This window comes from Ylistrum balloti, unplaced genomic scaffold (genome assembly GCF_031769215.1).
Source record: "Ylistrum balloti isolate Yb309-2 unplaced genomic scaffold, AGI_CSIRO_Ybal_v1 Utg370574, whole genome shotgun sequence".
In the NCBI taxonomy this organism is placed as follows: Eukaryota; Metazoa; Mollusca; class Bivalvia; order Pectinida; family Pectinidae; genus Ylistrum; species Ylistrum balloti.
In genome coordinates, this window is record NW_026782359.1 from 207,190 (window position 1) to 221,327 (window position 14,138).

The window sequence follows — 14,138 nt, forward strand, 5'->3', positions numbered from 1 at the left end:
CTCTACACCCTTTCCCTAACCACCCGTTCCTCATTCTCATATCGTTCAGGTTCTCTGTTTCTCTATCACAGATAGGTGATCTCAACTGGAAAGAGAAGATTATTAAGTCTCACACTGGTAGATACATGGACGTGTGTAACTTTCAAGGAATATCTCTCCACTTCGTTTATCTTCCTTTGTCATCCCGATGTCACTCTATACAACATTCCCTAAACCTTTCTCGACGTTCTTCATAAATTATTTTGCCAAGCTGCCTCCTACTACTTTCCTTCGACAATCGTCAACTGTATGCACATTAGAACTCCCCTAATTACTTCTTCCACCTTGGCCCCTTCTTCCTCTGCCACGTCCACCTCGACTTCCTCTACCACGCCCACCTCTAATTCCCCTGCCGCGCTCACCATTTCCTCGTCCTCTGTTACTTTCTCCATTATTCCCTACTTCTTTCCTTTGCGTATTCATTGCACCACTTTCCTCTTTACTCACTCCACTACGCCTTCCACATTTCCCCCTTTTTTGGTGGTCTTTGTCTCCTGTATCATTACTAAGTCCCCCTTTGTCGTCACCACTGTCATTACAACCTACTTCACGCAGTGATCTTGTGCTCCCTCGACAACGTACTCGTCCTCGCCGACGCTGTGTACCGTCCTCTCTGTTTTTTCCTCGCTCTGATATACTTTCTCCGCTTGCTACTCTATCATTACTATCTCTAATAGGAATGGTTCCGCCACTACTTTGTTTTCTGCCTTGCCTTCTACCATGCCCTATTCTAGGTTTCCCATTGTGTCCCCCGTCATCACTTTCTTCACAATCGTGTCTCTGCACTCCTGTATCACACCCATGACCCCATTTTTTATCTCTGCCTTCATCACCCTTTCCTTTGCTACCGACGACATTTCTTTCCTTATTTTCCCTACCCCAGTTGTGTCCATCCCCTTTACTTATGGCTTTTCTGTCGTCTACACCCATGTTTCCCTTTTTTTCGCCCACATTACCCATTTTCCCATTCCTTCCTCTGCCATGTCCAATACCACGCACCTGTTTATCTTTCTCATCACCCTCATCACGCAAATGTCTTTCATTTCTACCATCACTTTTTGCCTTGAATTCTCCTTCCCCTCTACTTTGCACAAATTTCACTGATCCATCATGGTTTCCTCGGCCTCGGCTTCGCCTTCGTGCTCGTCCGCGTCCTGTAGGCATTTTTGGGTCACTTCCTATACCACGTGTATGGTTGTGACTTCTCCCACACCCATCCTCTCCTCTTAAATCGTCTATTTTCAGTTCACGCTATCATGATAAAAAGCGATTTTGTGTTACAATTGGAAATGAGATAAGTATAGAAAATCAGTTTAAATAATTCAAATAAATTATAGTGTCGGATGAAATTCAACTATATTTACCTGTTTAAAATCATTTTTACGGGAACACTTCGAGCATGTCTTGCTCCAGATGTTTGATGGTCTGGGATGGCCTTCAAAAGAATGTTTAGAGCTATATTACGCATGTTATTACAAAATATGATAAAATAATTAATAACATGTTGCTTTTTTCACTTATACAAATTTGAGTATAATTCTGTTTCGCTTATAAGACTTACCTTTATCACAAATTATCCAGTCGTCTTTGTGAATACCAAAAGCTGCCAATATTGGGAAATTAAGAGCAATGGTTGATTCCGAGGTATTTGTCAAAAATGGATGGAGCAGTTGACGCACTTTCTGTAGACTTGATTGAGAAAATGTGTCAGTTTTTCGAATGAAGACCTCTGCCTCACTGATGTTGTTTTGTTCCTCTAGAACATTAATTATCGTTTTGTCACATGTTGGCTGCACAGTTGTCGTGGATTCGACCTGAATGTCGGAGGATTTGTTTCTCCACTGACTGCTAATAAACAGAAGCCAAACTGCAGACAACTTACACATGTTCCTATTTATGGAATGTACTTGTTCCAGTGTCATTAATATGTTGTGAGGTGAACTGTTTAGCAACTGTCCAAACATTTTCGTAAACGAAACAGCCCATTGAAGTATTAATTCAACCTCAGTCGTCCTGTCATGAAGCTTCTCCCAAATATATAAGAAGGTATGGAATCTTTTGATATATACATTGACATCTTGAATATCTCCCTGCTCTTTTGGAAATGATTTTTTCAGTATACATCCTTGTGCATCTTGTAGTTTTATCATGCCTTTGACCGAGTCTATTGCTTCTCGTTGCATTTTCAACACATTGGCATATCTCGGATGCCATCGAACAATTTCTTGGCATTTTGGACACCTAAAAATGTCCAATGGATTAGTCACTCCATCAGCGACATGGTCTAAATAACTGGATTCGAACTCATGTCCACAGTCCACTAATCGTACTATGCGCACGTTGTCTGAAGTCGACTTCAGGACGTCGACTTCCTGTATGTCTGTGATTCCGCACTTGACACAGTTTGTAGGGCACGGGTCACCACAAAATCCAACACATCTATGTTGACAGTTCAGTATCTGAGGACAACGACGGTTACATCGTGGTCGATCGCACTGCTCGTAACATAGCCGAGAACATTTGTGATGTGGACACTCAAGCGAGCACTTATCCTTACAAGGACCACACTCACTTCCACAAGCATGTGCACAGTGACGGTGCGAACAGTAATTCTCACACTGCTTCTCACATGGTTGACATGAGCCACACTTTTTCTTGTGGCATGTGTGGCCACAGATAAGGGCTTTGTAACATAAATTTTGACAATTCTCGTGGAAGAGACTTTTCGAACATTTTCTACATTCACCTCCACAAAGGTGTCCACACAATAGCGTAACTGAACATTTCTGGTGACACTGCTGTTTTAAGTCTGACTTCCAACATTCCACGGAACGCTCGTGTCCACACATCAGTTCCTTTTTTGTCATTTTGTAACATTTCAACTTATTTGGGTCAATGCTGGTCTTCTTAGAACATTCAACTTCTACTGTATGGCTACATATTTGTCTGGACACTTTCACCTTCACATGACAAGGAGTGGACTTGTCCGGATATTGGCAACATTTCATGTTGGTCTCGTGGCCACATGGAAGTTTTTTGCGTACGTTTTGATCACATTTGTGATTGTTTGGATCAGCAGAGCATTTTAAGGTTTTGATATGTCCACATTTGGGAAGAACTTTTTCAACCAGAGAGGTGCACTTGAATTCGCTGGGATCCAAAAAGCATTCCATTTCTTTTGAGTGTCCACACAGCTTTATACGTTTTGAGACGATTTTCATGCATTTCATTTGATTTGGATCTTCATGACATGGCATTTCCATCACGTGTCCACAGCGGGGAAGTTCTTTACTGACAATTTCAGGACAGTCTATACTACTGGGATCTATGTGACACATAATTTGTTGAATATGACAACAATATGGCATTGCCTTATCGACAAGATGTTTGCAAATGCAATTCTCAGGATAATGACATGTCTTATAACACTTATGTCCTATTGAACACTTTCGTAAACATTTTTGTTCGCATTTTGCTTCTTTATAGCTCCAACACTGTAAGTCAGCGGTATGTGAACACTTCCATTGCTTTCTAACGATGGTTCTGCATTTCATTTCGCTGATATCTACATAGCAGGCAACCTCCACTTGATGCTGACATTCAGAGAAGTTCTTTGAAATAACAACAGTGCATTGGTTGTTCCTTTCATAAGACGGCGAATACCTGCTACAAACGACATCATAATTGTGTCCGCAATCTTCTCTAATTTTTATTACCTCGACCGTGCATTTGTATTTCGTTGGATCTACCCAGCATTCTAATTCTGCCGTGTGTTTACATGCATATAGCTCTCGTGTAACGATTTTTCTGCACTGATAGGTTATGGGGTCTATATGACACTCTAGTTCTGCTGTGTGTTGACAACCTGGCAGCTTTCGTGTAACGATTTGTTTGCACTGATACTTTACAGGATCTACATGGCATTCCATTTTTGTTTCATGTCCACAAGCAAGAGATCGTTCCACTATAACTTCACATTTGTAATCTTTTGCTGATATATGGCATTTCATAGTCGCCCTGTGCCCACACGGAAGAACTTTTTCCATTCGCACTGGGCATTTACAGTCCTCATTATAATGGCATCTTCTCTTACATGGATGACCTTTTGAGCAGGTCTTCGTGCATATCTCTTTACATTTATATTCAGTATGTTCCTTATCTGTTGGGTGGCAGAATAATCTGCACACATGGCCACAAGGAAGGCGAAAGTCACACTTTCGGTCACATCCACCATCGGGTAATTTGTCAAAGTCTGTGGCAGATGTCATTAGATTATGGGTGTGTGGGTGATTTTGACATACGACTGGTAGAGCGTTTCCAAACTGGTGAGCTGATTTCGTTTTCTTTATGATTTTCTCCCACAGAGGACTTGCCGCTTTAAACATTGAAAAATTTCCGATGACATACAGTCCTATCTTAGCTCTTGAAAGTGCAACACAAACTCTATTTTCTCTCTTCAAGAATCCAATGTTGCCTGTTTTGTTACTTCGAACTAGCGAAAGGAGGATTATATCCGTTTCTTCGCCCTGAAAGTTGTCTATAGCAACAGCTCGTACTCCTTCAAATTCATTTCTTGGCATCTTGTTCCTAATGCAGAACATCTGTCCTGAATAGGCAGCCAGGATTGTTATCTGGTTTGGCGCATATCCTTGCTTCATCAAGTGTCTGCACAGGGCAACGACATAGCAGGCTTCGTGAGCGTTAGAGAAGCTTCTTGTATCTCCTCCGAAGTCCTCTTGACTATTGTGACTGATAAAAAAGACATCTTTTTCAATACCCATCACATGATCATATTTGAAAACATTCTCATTGTCTTCTAACACGGGATATATATCACGGACAAGTGTTGAAATTTCTGGTCTCATTCTGTGCTGTCTTTGTAGACAGTGATTTTCTATGCCATTATTCAGCATTCTCTCAAACAAAGATACTCCCAAATTGTACTCCTGTTCCAATCGATAAACAGAGGGTTTTGGTTCCAATTGCTTGTGATCCCCGATCAGAATAAGATGCTCACATTTCGGACTGAGAGCGGTCACGATGTGTGTCTCCAACACCTCGGCAGCTTCCTCTACAATAACGATCCTGGGCCCAATGTCCTTCAACACGTCATGGTAACGCGCTGCGCCACTTGTTGTCATTGCTATAACTGTAGCTGACTTCAGAATCATAGCGTCTCTCCTTTTTTTCTCTTTCTGGTAATCTTTAAGAGTTTCAGAAAGTTCCCTTTCTAAAGTTGAAAGTTTTTCCTCCTCTACCGCCATGAACTTTCGTACCCAGTACCTGTATAATCGCCATCTATTATCTATGTCATATGAACTCAACTTCTCAAGGTTCCATGATGAAGAAAAACCTGCTTCCCTGTCAGTCATGATGTCTTCTGATTTAAGTTCGTCAAAAGTTTTCGTTATTTCTTTTGTAATCAATGCTTTGAAGAGATCATCCATATGTGGTGTTTCTGAGACATTTTCACCATTTTGCAATATAGATGAAATTGAATATTTCATATCCAGGCCTATATCTTTTTCAACCTTTAGGCTAGCAACAGTATCGTCTTCAATACGTCTGTCATCTTCAAATATCTCGGCGTCTGTCTTGACGTCCAGTAGTTCCTCTTCTTTCTGTATTTCTGGATACATTTGCCGTCTTTGAAACGTCTCCAGCCGCTGGAAATATGCCGTTTGAGCCTTTTGCATCCAACTGATTTCGTCAGCTCCTAGCCATTTGAAAAGTTGCTGGGATCCAAACCGTTTCTCTTTAAAAGCTTTGTAAGTATGCTCGGACATCACTGGTTTCAAATGAGAAGCGTCAAGAATGACTGACTTGCATTTTCCAAGTCGATATTTAATGTTTGCAATACCTAGCTGTAAATTTTGCACGGAGTCAAATATTCCTTTTTCGTCTACTCCTCTCCCACGGAAGAGATATCTACGTTTTTTCAGTGAAAACTCTTCTATTGTGGTATTTTCACTTCGCCCTCCTACACGAACAATGTCATTTTTCCATGACGATTTTGCACTTGGATCAAGGAACTTAACGATCCCTTCCATGAACTGGTCCAACGCATGATTAGTAAAACACACCACGAGCATTGGGCACTTTCTTTCAATTTTCTTCTTATCTTTTATTTCCGTCTCGTCTGTCGCCCAGGCAGTTTTGTTATGAAGAAGGGTTTTGGCAATCGCAAGGCCAACATGAGTTTTACCTGTTCCCGGCGGCCCCTGTATCAGGACAAACTCCTGTGTCAGAGAAGCGTGGAATGCCTCGAATTGAGATTGATCTAAGTGAAGCTTCTCCGCGTGTGGCCACACTGATTTCGGTAATAGGGTACCCACCATACAGCGTTTTCTAGAATTGTTGTTGACATTGCTTTTTCCTTTAAATATTAATTGATTCGAAAGAATCGGCTGAAGATCATAAGCAGTTTCTCTCTTTGCCAGATAAAATGGAGGGTCTACGTCTTTTCTGCACTCAACTATATGTTTTTCGAAGGGAAGTTCTCCCTTCCCTATGTTCTGTAGTCCTGCAAGCACGTGCCTATAGGCTTCGAAGTAAGCCGAAGATTCCACCATTGTCATGTTCCTCTCGAATGGTAGGATATCATTTCCAGGACATACAACTGAAAATTCCCTCTTTTTTTGAAGATCCCTACGATCTGATTGGGACACTACAGCAAAATGCATATTGTGAAAGTTGTCGGCAGAGAGACACACCAATGAACCGTAGATAAGTCTTTGACTTGACATCCAGTTTATTTTACTGGAATGTTCTTTGTCCATTTTTATGACATATTGTTCGCCTTCTATAGTTGATTCCTTAGATATGGCAACTATTTTCTTATACAGCTTTCCATCTTGAAGTCTACCGATATTTTGTCCTGCGTTCACTGCTCTTACATATTCAATGATACCATCTCGTAACGGACTGATGCAGTCTTCTCGATACAAACGAAACTGAACGTCAAGATAATGATCGAGGTTTTCATATCCTCCAACAGCTTTGTTTTCCCGCAGATATACTCTGCGAGAATTCAGGAAGATATCTGATGTCCCTGGTAATATCGGAATCCTTCGGAAATCGTCTGGTGGAGGCTGTCGTTCAGTTCTGGTCTTACTGCGACCTTTGCCGTATGCAGTCATCCTTTCCTGAGCGGTGTCCTTCAAATTTAAGACAGAATCGGACAATGATTGTACGTGCTGTCTATTACTGCTTGATGTGGTAAGCAGCATGTCATCAGTTATTTTCTTTACGATCACAATATGTCCAAAAGCGTCAATGATTGAATGTGGAAGACACAGAAGAAGTTGGTGGATTAGGTCTACTAAATTCTGAATAAATTTTATAGTGTCCTCCTCACATTTGCTGCTTCTAAAAATTGACAAGGCGGCAGGAATCTCGCTTGTAAAGAATCTGGTGCCGAGAACCATAGTGAGAAGGTCTATCACCATCGCCCTTTCCGTCCCACATCGGACGGCCTTGGCGATGACCGCTAGCCAAGAGGCAATATTAACAGGCGGTAGGTCGGGCGTGTTTAAGGTCATCAGCGCCCGGGAACGCCCACTAGATACTAGGATATCAAGTACATCCTTGCTGCTGTGGCTTTTGTCCAGTAGCGATTCCATGCGCACAAGAGAAAATAAACGATCAGGTTTTCCATGGGGCATCTTGATGATACGTATATCTTTCCAGACATGAAAAGGTTCTCTTCACTGCCTGTTCTTTATTCTGTGTTTATACCATGACTTCGACATATTCTACAAATAAAATGATTGCCAGGTTACAAAAAAGTAACTCCGGCCTGAAATGACTTTCAGGATGGAAGATATTTGCTAACTACTAATATTAAATATATCCAAGCTATTATATTTCATGACTTCCGGGGCACGACATGTCGGCCATGCTGTTAGGTAATTTATTTGTTTGAACACTCTTCTACCTTGAAACCATTCATTGTCATACAATAAGTAGCAATAAACCTTCTACAAAGGCCTTAGGATCAATTGAAAAAGTATCAATTGTAATCACGTTCTAACGCGATAATCATCTAGTTATAGCTTGGCTTACTTTTAAAACGCGATAACTATTTTGTTAAAGTGAGTTATACGTTACATAGACAGAAGACACCTTAACTCTCTATTTCAAACGAATCAAATATCTCGTTAATACGCTGTAATTAACTCGTTAAAATGCGATAAATGTCTTGTTAAAATGAAATATCTCATTAATTGCGTATTAAAATACAAAGAAAATACCATTATGTCAACAGATGTCATGATCCAAACTCAAAAAGAAAACTAGAGTAAACAATGAATAAAAGAAAATAATTACATGTACACTGAAATTGATGAAAAAGTACAGAGAGCATTAAACAGGGCGTTTCAGTTAAAACTTGCTTACTGTCTCATTAAAGTGTATTACCGTCTCGTTCAAACGCGTAATCTATATCGACAAAGATTGTTAGTTAATCTCGTTAAAGCTAGTTAGTTAATGCCGTTAAACTAGTCAACTGATCTCGTTAAAGCTAGTTAGTTTATCGCGTTAAAGTTAGTTAGTCTCGTTAAAGCCCATTTCTCGCAATTTGATTGTCATCATATTGATGATTTTGTGACCTCTTTATACATTGTGTGTCTCACTTCAGGAAAGCGGGAACAAAGATCAAAGTTCCGATACACATTTCCAACAAAATTGAAAGCATTATCCCACACCAAGTTCATACCAAATTTTAGTATTTTATACACTACCAAATACGTGTTTTGTCTCGAAATTCGGTTAAAATTTTTAATTTAATTATTGTTATCTTTACCTGTATATGTCCTACGGACCTGTTGGAAATGGATATCATAGCCTGTATATGTCCTACAGACCTGTTGGAAATGGATATCATAGCCTGTATATGTCCTACAGACCTGTTGGAAATGGATATCATAGCCTGTATATGTCCTACAGACCTGTTCGAAATGGATATCATAGCCTGTATATGTCCTACAGACCTGTTGGAAATGGATATCATAGCCTGTATATGTCCTACAGACCTGTTGGAAACAGAAATCGTAACCTGTTTATGTCTTACGGGGCTGTTGGAAACGGAAAACATAACCTGTTTATATCCTACGGACCTGCTGGAAACAGAAATGGCAGAAATTTTGCTGTCACGTTTGAAGGTTAAGAAATATTTCATGCTTCGCATCCAGTGACTCCATATAATTTTTTGCCACACAAAAAGTTCATTGTTACTCATTTGAAAAGGATTTTTTTTCGAAGTTTTTTACACATGTGTTACGTTACGGAAAAAAACTAGCACCATTCAAGTAGATAGTTGTGAATAGCTAGGGCTATTTAATTAACTGATATTGTTCACTGACTTCCACTTAATGATATCCTTTGTTATCAAGCAGGTACCAATCGGCATTATGTCACCGATACTTAAGGGTTATGTATATAAATTAACAGCACATATATACAGGTGCATTTTAGTTTAAATTACAAGGTACATTCTAGTGCACAGGATAATTACTAAATTTTTCACTCTTTAAATACACAACAACAATTCACAGCATATACAATCTTAATTAAATCACCGTAACTATTGAAAGGTGTATATCATTACGAGCTTTTGAGATTACTGGTTGTTATGGTCTGTTGACAGACTCTCTGAGATTTGTTGTTGTCACCAGTTCAGAATATACACGTCCTTGACTTTTTAATATTCAAACGTAAAGCCTATCTGTGTTTAGATGATTCCGATGTTTATGACTCACTTTGTAGCTTTCACTCTTCTAAGCCCCAGTAAACACTGAACAAATGACAAACAAGTGAGATATAAGTACAGAGTAAACTGCTTCACAGAACTGTTTTGTCCTTCCAGGAATTGCCAGTGGTACTTAGGGTCTAAATTTTGAGTCGATTGAAGAAAATCAAAATTGATTGAAAAGAATCATCTAAATCTAGCCTTGTGTGGTCCCCGAGACAAACACACATATGTAGCAATCAGTTTTGGGAGCGGGGGAAACTATGGAAATGACCGGTTGCTCATTGGTCGTAAATATCCCGTGGGGAACCCTATTTCCCGTTGGTATTCCTCTTCAGTGAGTAAGTTAAGTTTTGACTTGCCATCAGTTAATTAATCAGCTGATATTTAGGCATTATTCATATATTTGTGCTGCTGGTAAGCTGGGGTAGCTAGGCAACACCCTGTTTTAAAGAGCTGCTGACAAAGGGTACTAAAATAACCAGTGAAAAAAGAAGCGGACTTTCTGTGTGTATTTACAAGAAATTTTAGATAAGTTAAATTATTTGTAACTTTCGTCTCCGAGATTAACTTTGTATAAACATGCTGTAAGATTTTGCAGTGAGGAGCAGAAAAGGCAGTATTTCTATTTATAACTTTACTAAATACACTTGATGACATTTAGACTAGAAGTTAGCGAGTATAATGTGTATCATCGGCAAATCAAGAGTTTTCCAGATTCATAAGTATTGAAAACACTTATTTGATATGTGATATGTCGTGACCTTCACGTTAGTGCTGTGTTTATTGTCTATATCATAAATTATACTTAAAGCAAGCCCCTCTGCACATGATTGCCATATGAATAAGAATAATGTACAAATTTCAAGGTTCTAGTACATAAATATTGAACAGAGTCAATGACAATAACGAGTTACATAGGAATGATCTACCCTACAGGCCCACATCTTTGTATCATTTTATTACTTACCGCCGGTATCCTGGACTGAACCTTGTAGAGACCAAACCGGATATGTGATATGCCAGCCTTACATAGACTTATATACAAGTAGATTTTAATGAGTCATGTTTTGTAAAAAAAAAAAAATCAATCAAGCTCTCGGAAATTACATGCTTTCACTTTCACTTTCAGAGTCCATTTATACGTATCTGTATAGCTGTGTTAGGGAATGTATATCTTTTATCCACCATATCAGTACGTGTTGGCTTCTATAAAAGTACTGTATGTATGACAGACACTAACACCGCATTTTTTAGTAGTACAGTAGCTAGCCATTTAGTGTTAAACAGTATTGTCTACATATTAGATTAAACTTAAAGCAAGCCCCTCTGCACATGACTGCCATATGGATAAGAATAATGTACAAATTTCAAGGTTCTAGTACATAAATATTGAATAGAGTCAATGACAATAACGAGTTACATAGGAATGATCTACCCTACAGGCCCACATCTTTGTATCATTTTATTACTTACCGCCGGTATCCTGGACTGAACCTTGTAGAGACCAAACCGGATATGTGATATGCCAGCCTTGCATAGATTTATATACAAGTAGATTTTAATGAGTCATGTTTTGTAAAAAACAAAAATCAAATTTTCGGAAATTATATACATTCACTTTCACTTTCAGAGTCTATACAATGTTACAATAGATAACCATTTAGTATTAAAGACGTGCAATACATTTATCTAGTTCTAACACTTTTGTACATGTAAATTTCTCAAGTAGGCAAAGCAGGCATTATGATTCACTTATGTTAACATGCAAATGTAGTCCTGAAGGGATGTTCTCCGAGTGCCGTTGTTTTTAAACAATAGGATGGTTTTGTTTTAGGAAACAATGACAATACAGTGATATGCTAAAAGACTATAACCATTACCAAAAACAGGCTGTGCTGTAGGGGATTAAAAAATGTTTATTGTTATTAATTGTTTTATTTAAACTGAGGCCTTACAGCTCATAAGCATTCGTAACAACATATCACTGATACCTAAGTAATATGAAATACAAAGATATTATATCATCATGTATGAAGCATGATCTCGTACTTTGTATTTAGTTAGTATATATACTCTGTCATTATTATGTACAAGATAGACATGGAAGATGGGCAGCTCTTGTGTAGTAACTTTATATAAGTGTACATTGACATAACATTATATTTCATAAGCTAGAATAGAACGATAAAGTGCAGTGACAGCATTTACTTATCAACATTATCAAATAAAGGCTCGAACAGGGATACATAGGTACAAAGTGTCATAGTCAGGAGATTAACGACAACAATACATATATATAATGTTGTAGACACATGAATACTCATGCTATGCTAATCACAGTGAAAAGACAATAAGTTAAAGCTGGAATCTAGATCATACTGATAATCTCTATTGCAGATACTTTCCTATGTTACAGAATTCCTTTCTGTTACGTATACATGTAACAGCTGGACAAGTTTATACGAAGTCGACGGTTCCAATAATACTTCTTATTGAACTTTTGACGAATATCTACATATAGTGGACAGAATTTGAACAAAATGTGACTCGTATTCTTCCTGGGTTTGATTACAAAACCGATATAACCGATTCTCCCTCAGAATATTACAATAACAATCTTCTTGAGATATACATCTGGGATAGACCTTGTTAAATAAAACTGCAATGTGAAACTACCCAACAGGAATTTATACAAATAACAAATGCAAGGGAGGTAACACTAACAACAGTAAAGGGAGGTAATTCATAGTATTTAACTTTCATCCTACTTTCACTCATACACACATACTGTTGATGTGTCTGTTTCAAGCATTCTAAGTGATGCTCTATTAAATATATATCCGGTAACTAAACAAGCGTGCTAATAATTTTGACACGTGCACATGTCCTAGTATTCCAAGAAAAGAATGAGTGAATGGGCAAGGATGGACACTACAGTGTCTTTGATGGTAGCGAACAGAATACAAATGTGGCTTGAATATTCCAGGCATAAAGCGCTATCATTAAATCAAACAAACTGTTTGTTCAAAAGTTGTCACATGTTTAATACATAACACACCTGGTTATAACAATCAAGCAATCGTTTGTAAAAACAGCTGACTTTGGAAGAGTTATTAGAACAGTAAACATATATCAGAAGTACAATGTATCCCAGACTGTTCCTTGACACTGTATAATATATAAAATACCCCGATAAAAAGCCCCATGAAGTTGATGTTACTTACAGCTAGACGCCATTTTCCCGTAACACCTGCTAACTAAACATTTCATGTGACTTTAGTTTTTAGTATGGAGCCCGGGAAGGGACATCAGGAAAAAAATGTTAATCCGTGGCCTCGGTTTAGTAATCCGAGGTCTCGGTATAATCAATCCGTGGCCTCAGTTAATTAATCCGAGGTCTCGGTTTAATTAATCCGTGGCCCCAGTTTATTAATCCGAGGTCTCGGTTTAAATAATCCGTGGCCTCGGTTTAATTAGTCCGTGGCCTCAGTTTAAATAATCCGTGGCCTCAGTTTAAATAATCCGTGACCTCGGTTAAATTAATCCGTGGCCTCGGTTTAAATACAGCCTTTATTAAACAATTATACCATTAATAAACACGTAGTCGGGGACCACGAAGGATTGTGGCACGGCCGGGAAGAAACCGAGGTAAGGTGAAAGAGTTTTTTTCCTTTAGACTAATATTTGAACTAATCAATCTTTTGTTGTTGTTGTTATTGTTGTTGTTGTTGTTGTTGTATTTGTTGAACCTATAGGTTCGATATTGTTGTTGTTGTTGTGTTAGATGTGCCCGTAAAGGGAGAGGGTGAGAAGTGAACCTATAGGTTCGATATTGTGGTTGTTGTTGTTGTGTTAGATGTGACCGTAAAGGGAGAGGGTGGGAAGTGAACCTATAGGTTCGATATTGTTGTTGTTGTGTTAGATGTGACCGTAAAGGGAGAGGGTGAGAAGTGAACCTATAGATTCGATATTGTTGTTGTTGTTGTGTTAGATGTGACCGTAAAGGGAGAGGGTGGGAAGTGAACCTATAGGTTCGATATTGTTGTTGTTGTTGTTGTGTTAGATGTGACCGTAATTGGAGAGGGTGGGAAGTGAACCTATAGGTTCGATATTTTAAGCTGCATAAATTCACCAAATTATCCACTCTCGGCTGCAAACCTGCAGCCTCTTGAGAGCATAGCCTCTATGTAGTGAAACGCTAGTTTTATATTGTCCGTCTGCTCTGGTAGTCAGGTCAGGGTTCAGAGTTCATTCTTTGTACATCGTGGAAAAATGCATCATGGGATATGTTTACGTGAAAGTCCAAAGGAAACAGACTTGCGGATTTAGCAAGGCTTAGGTGACCCAT

General features: G+C 38.8%; 1 protein-coding gene across 1 annotated transcript; it reads right to left on the bottom strand.

The window, feature by feature from the left end:
* Window positions 1–306: 306 nt before the first annotated feature.
* On the bottom strand, window positions 307–7,703 carry LOC132556521 (NFX1-type zinc finger-containing protein 1-like). Its single transcript, XM_060220936.1, has 3 exons — window positions 1,601–7,703; window positions 1,404–1,474; window positions 307–1,290 (listed from the first exon to the last, which is right to left on the bottom strand). The coding sequence occupies exons 1-3, from the start codon at window positions 7,701–7,703 to the stop codon at window positions 307–309; spliced, it is 7,158 nt and encodes a 2,385-aa protein (XP_060076919.1).
* Window positions 7,704–14,138: the final 6,435 nt, after the last annotated feature.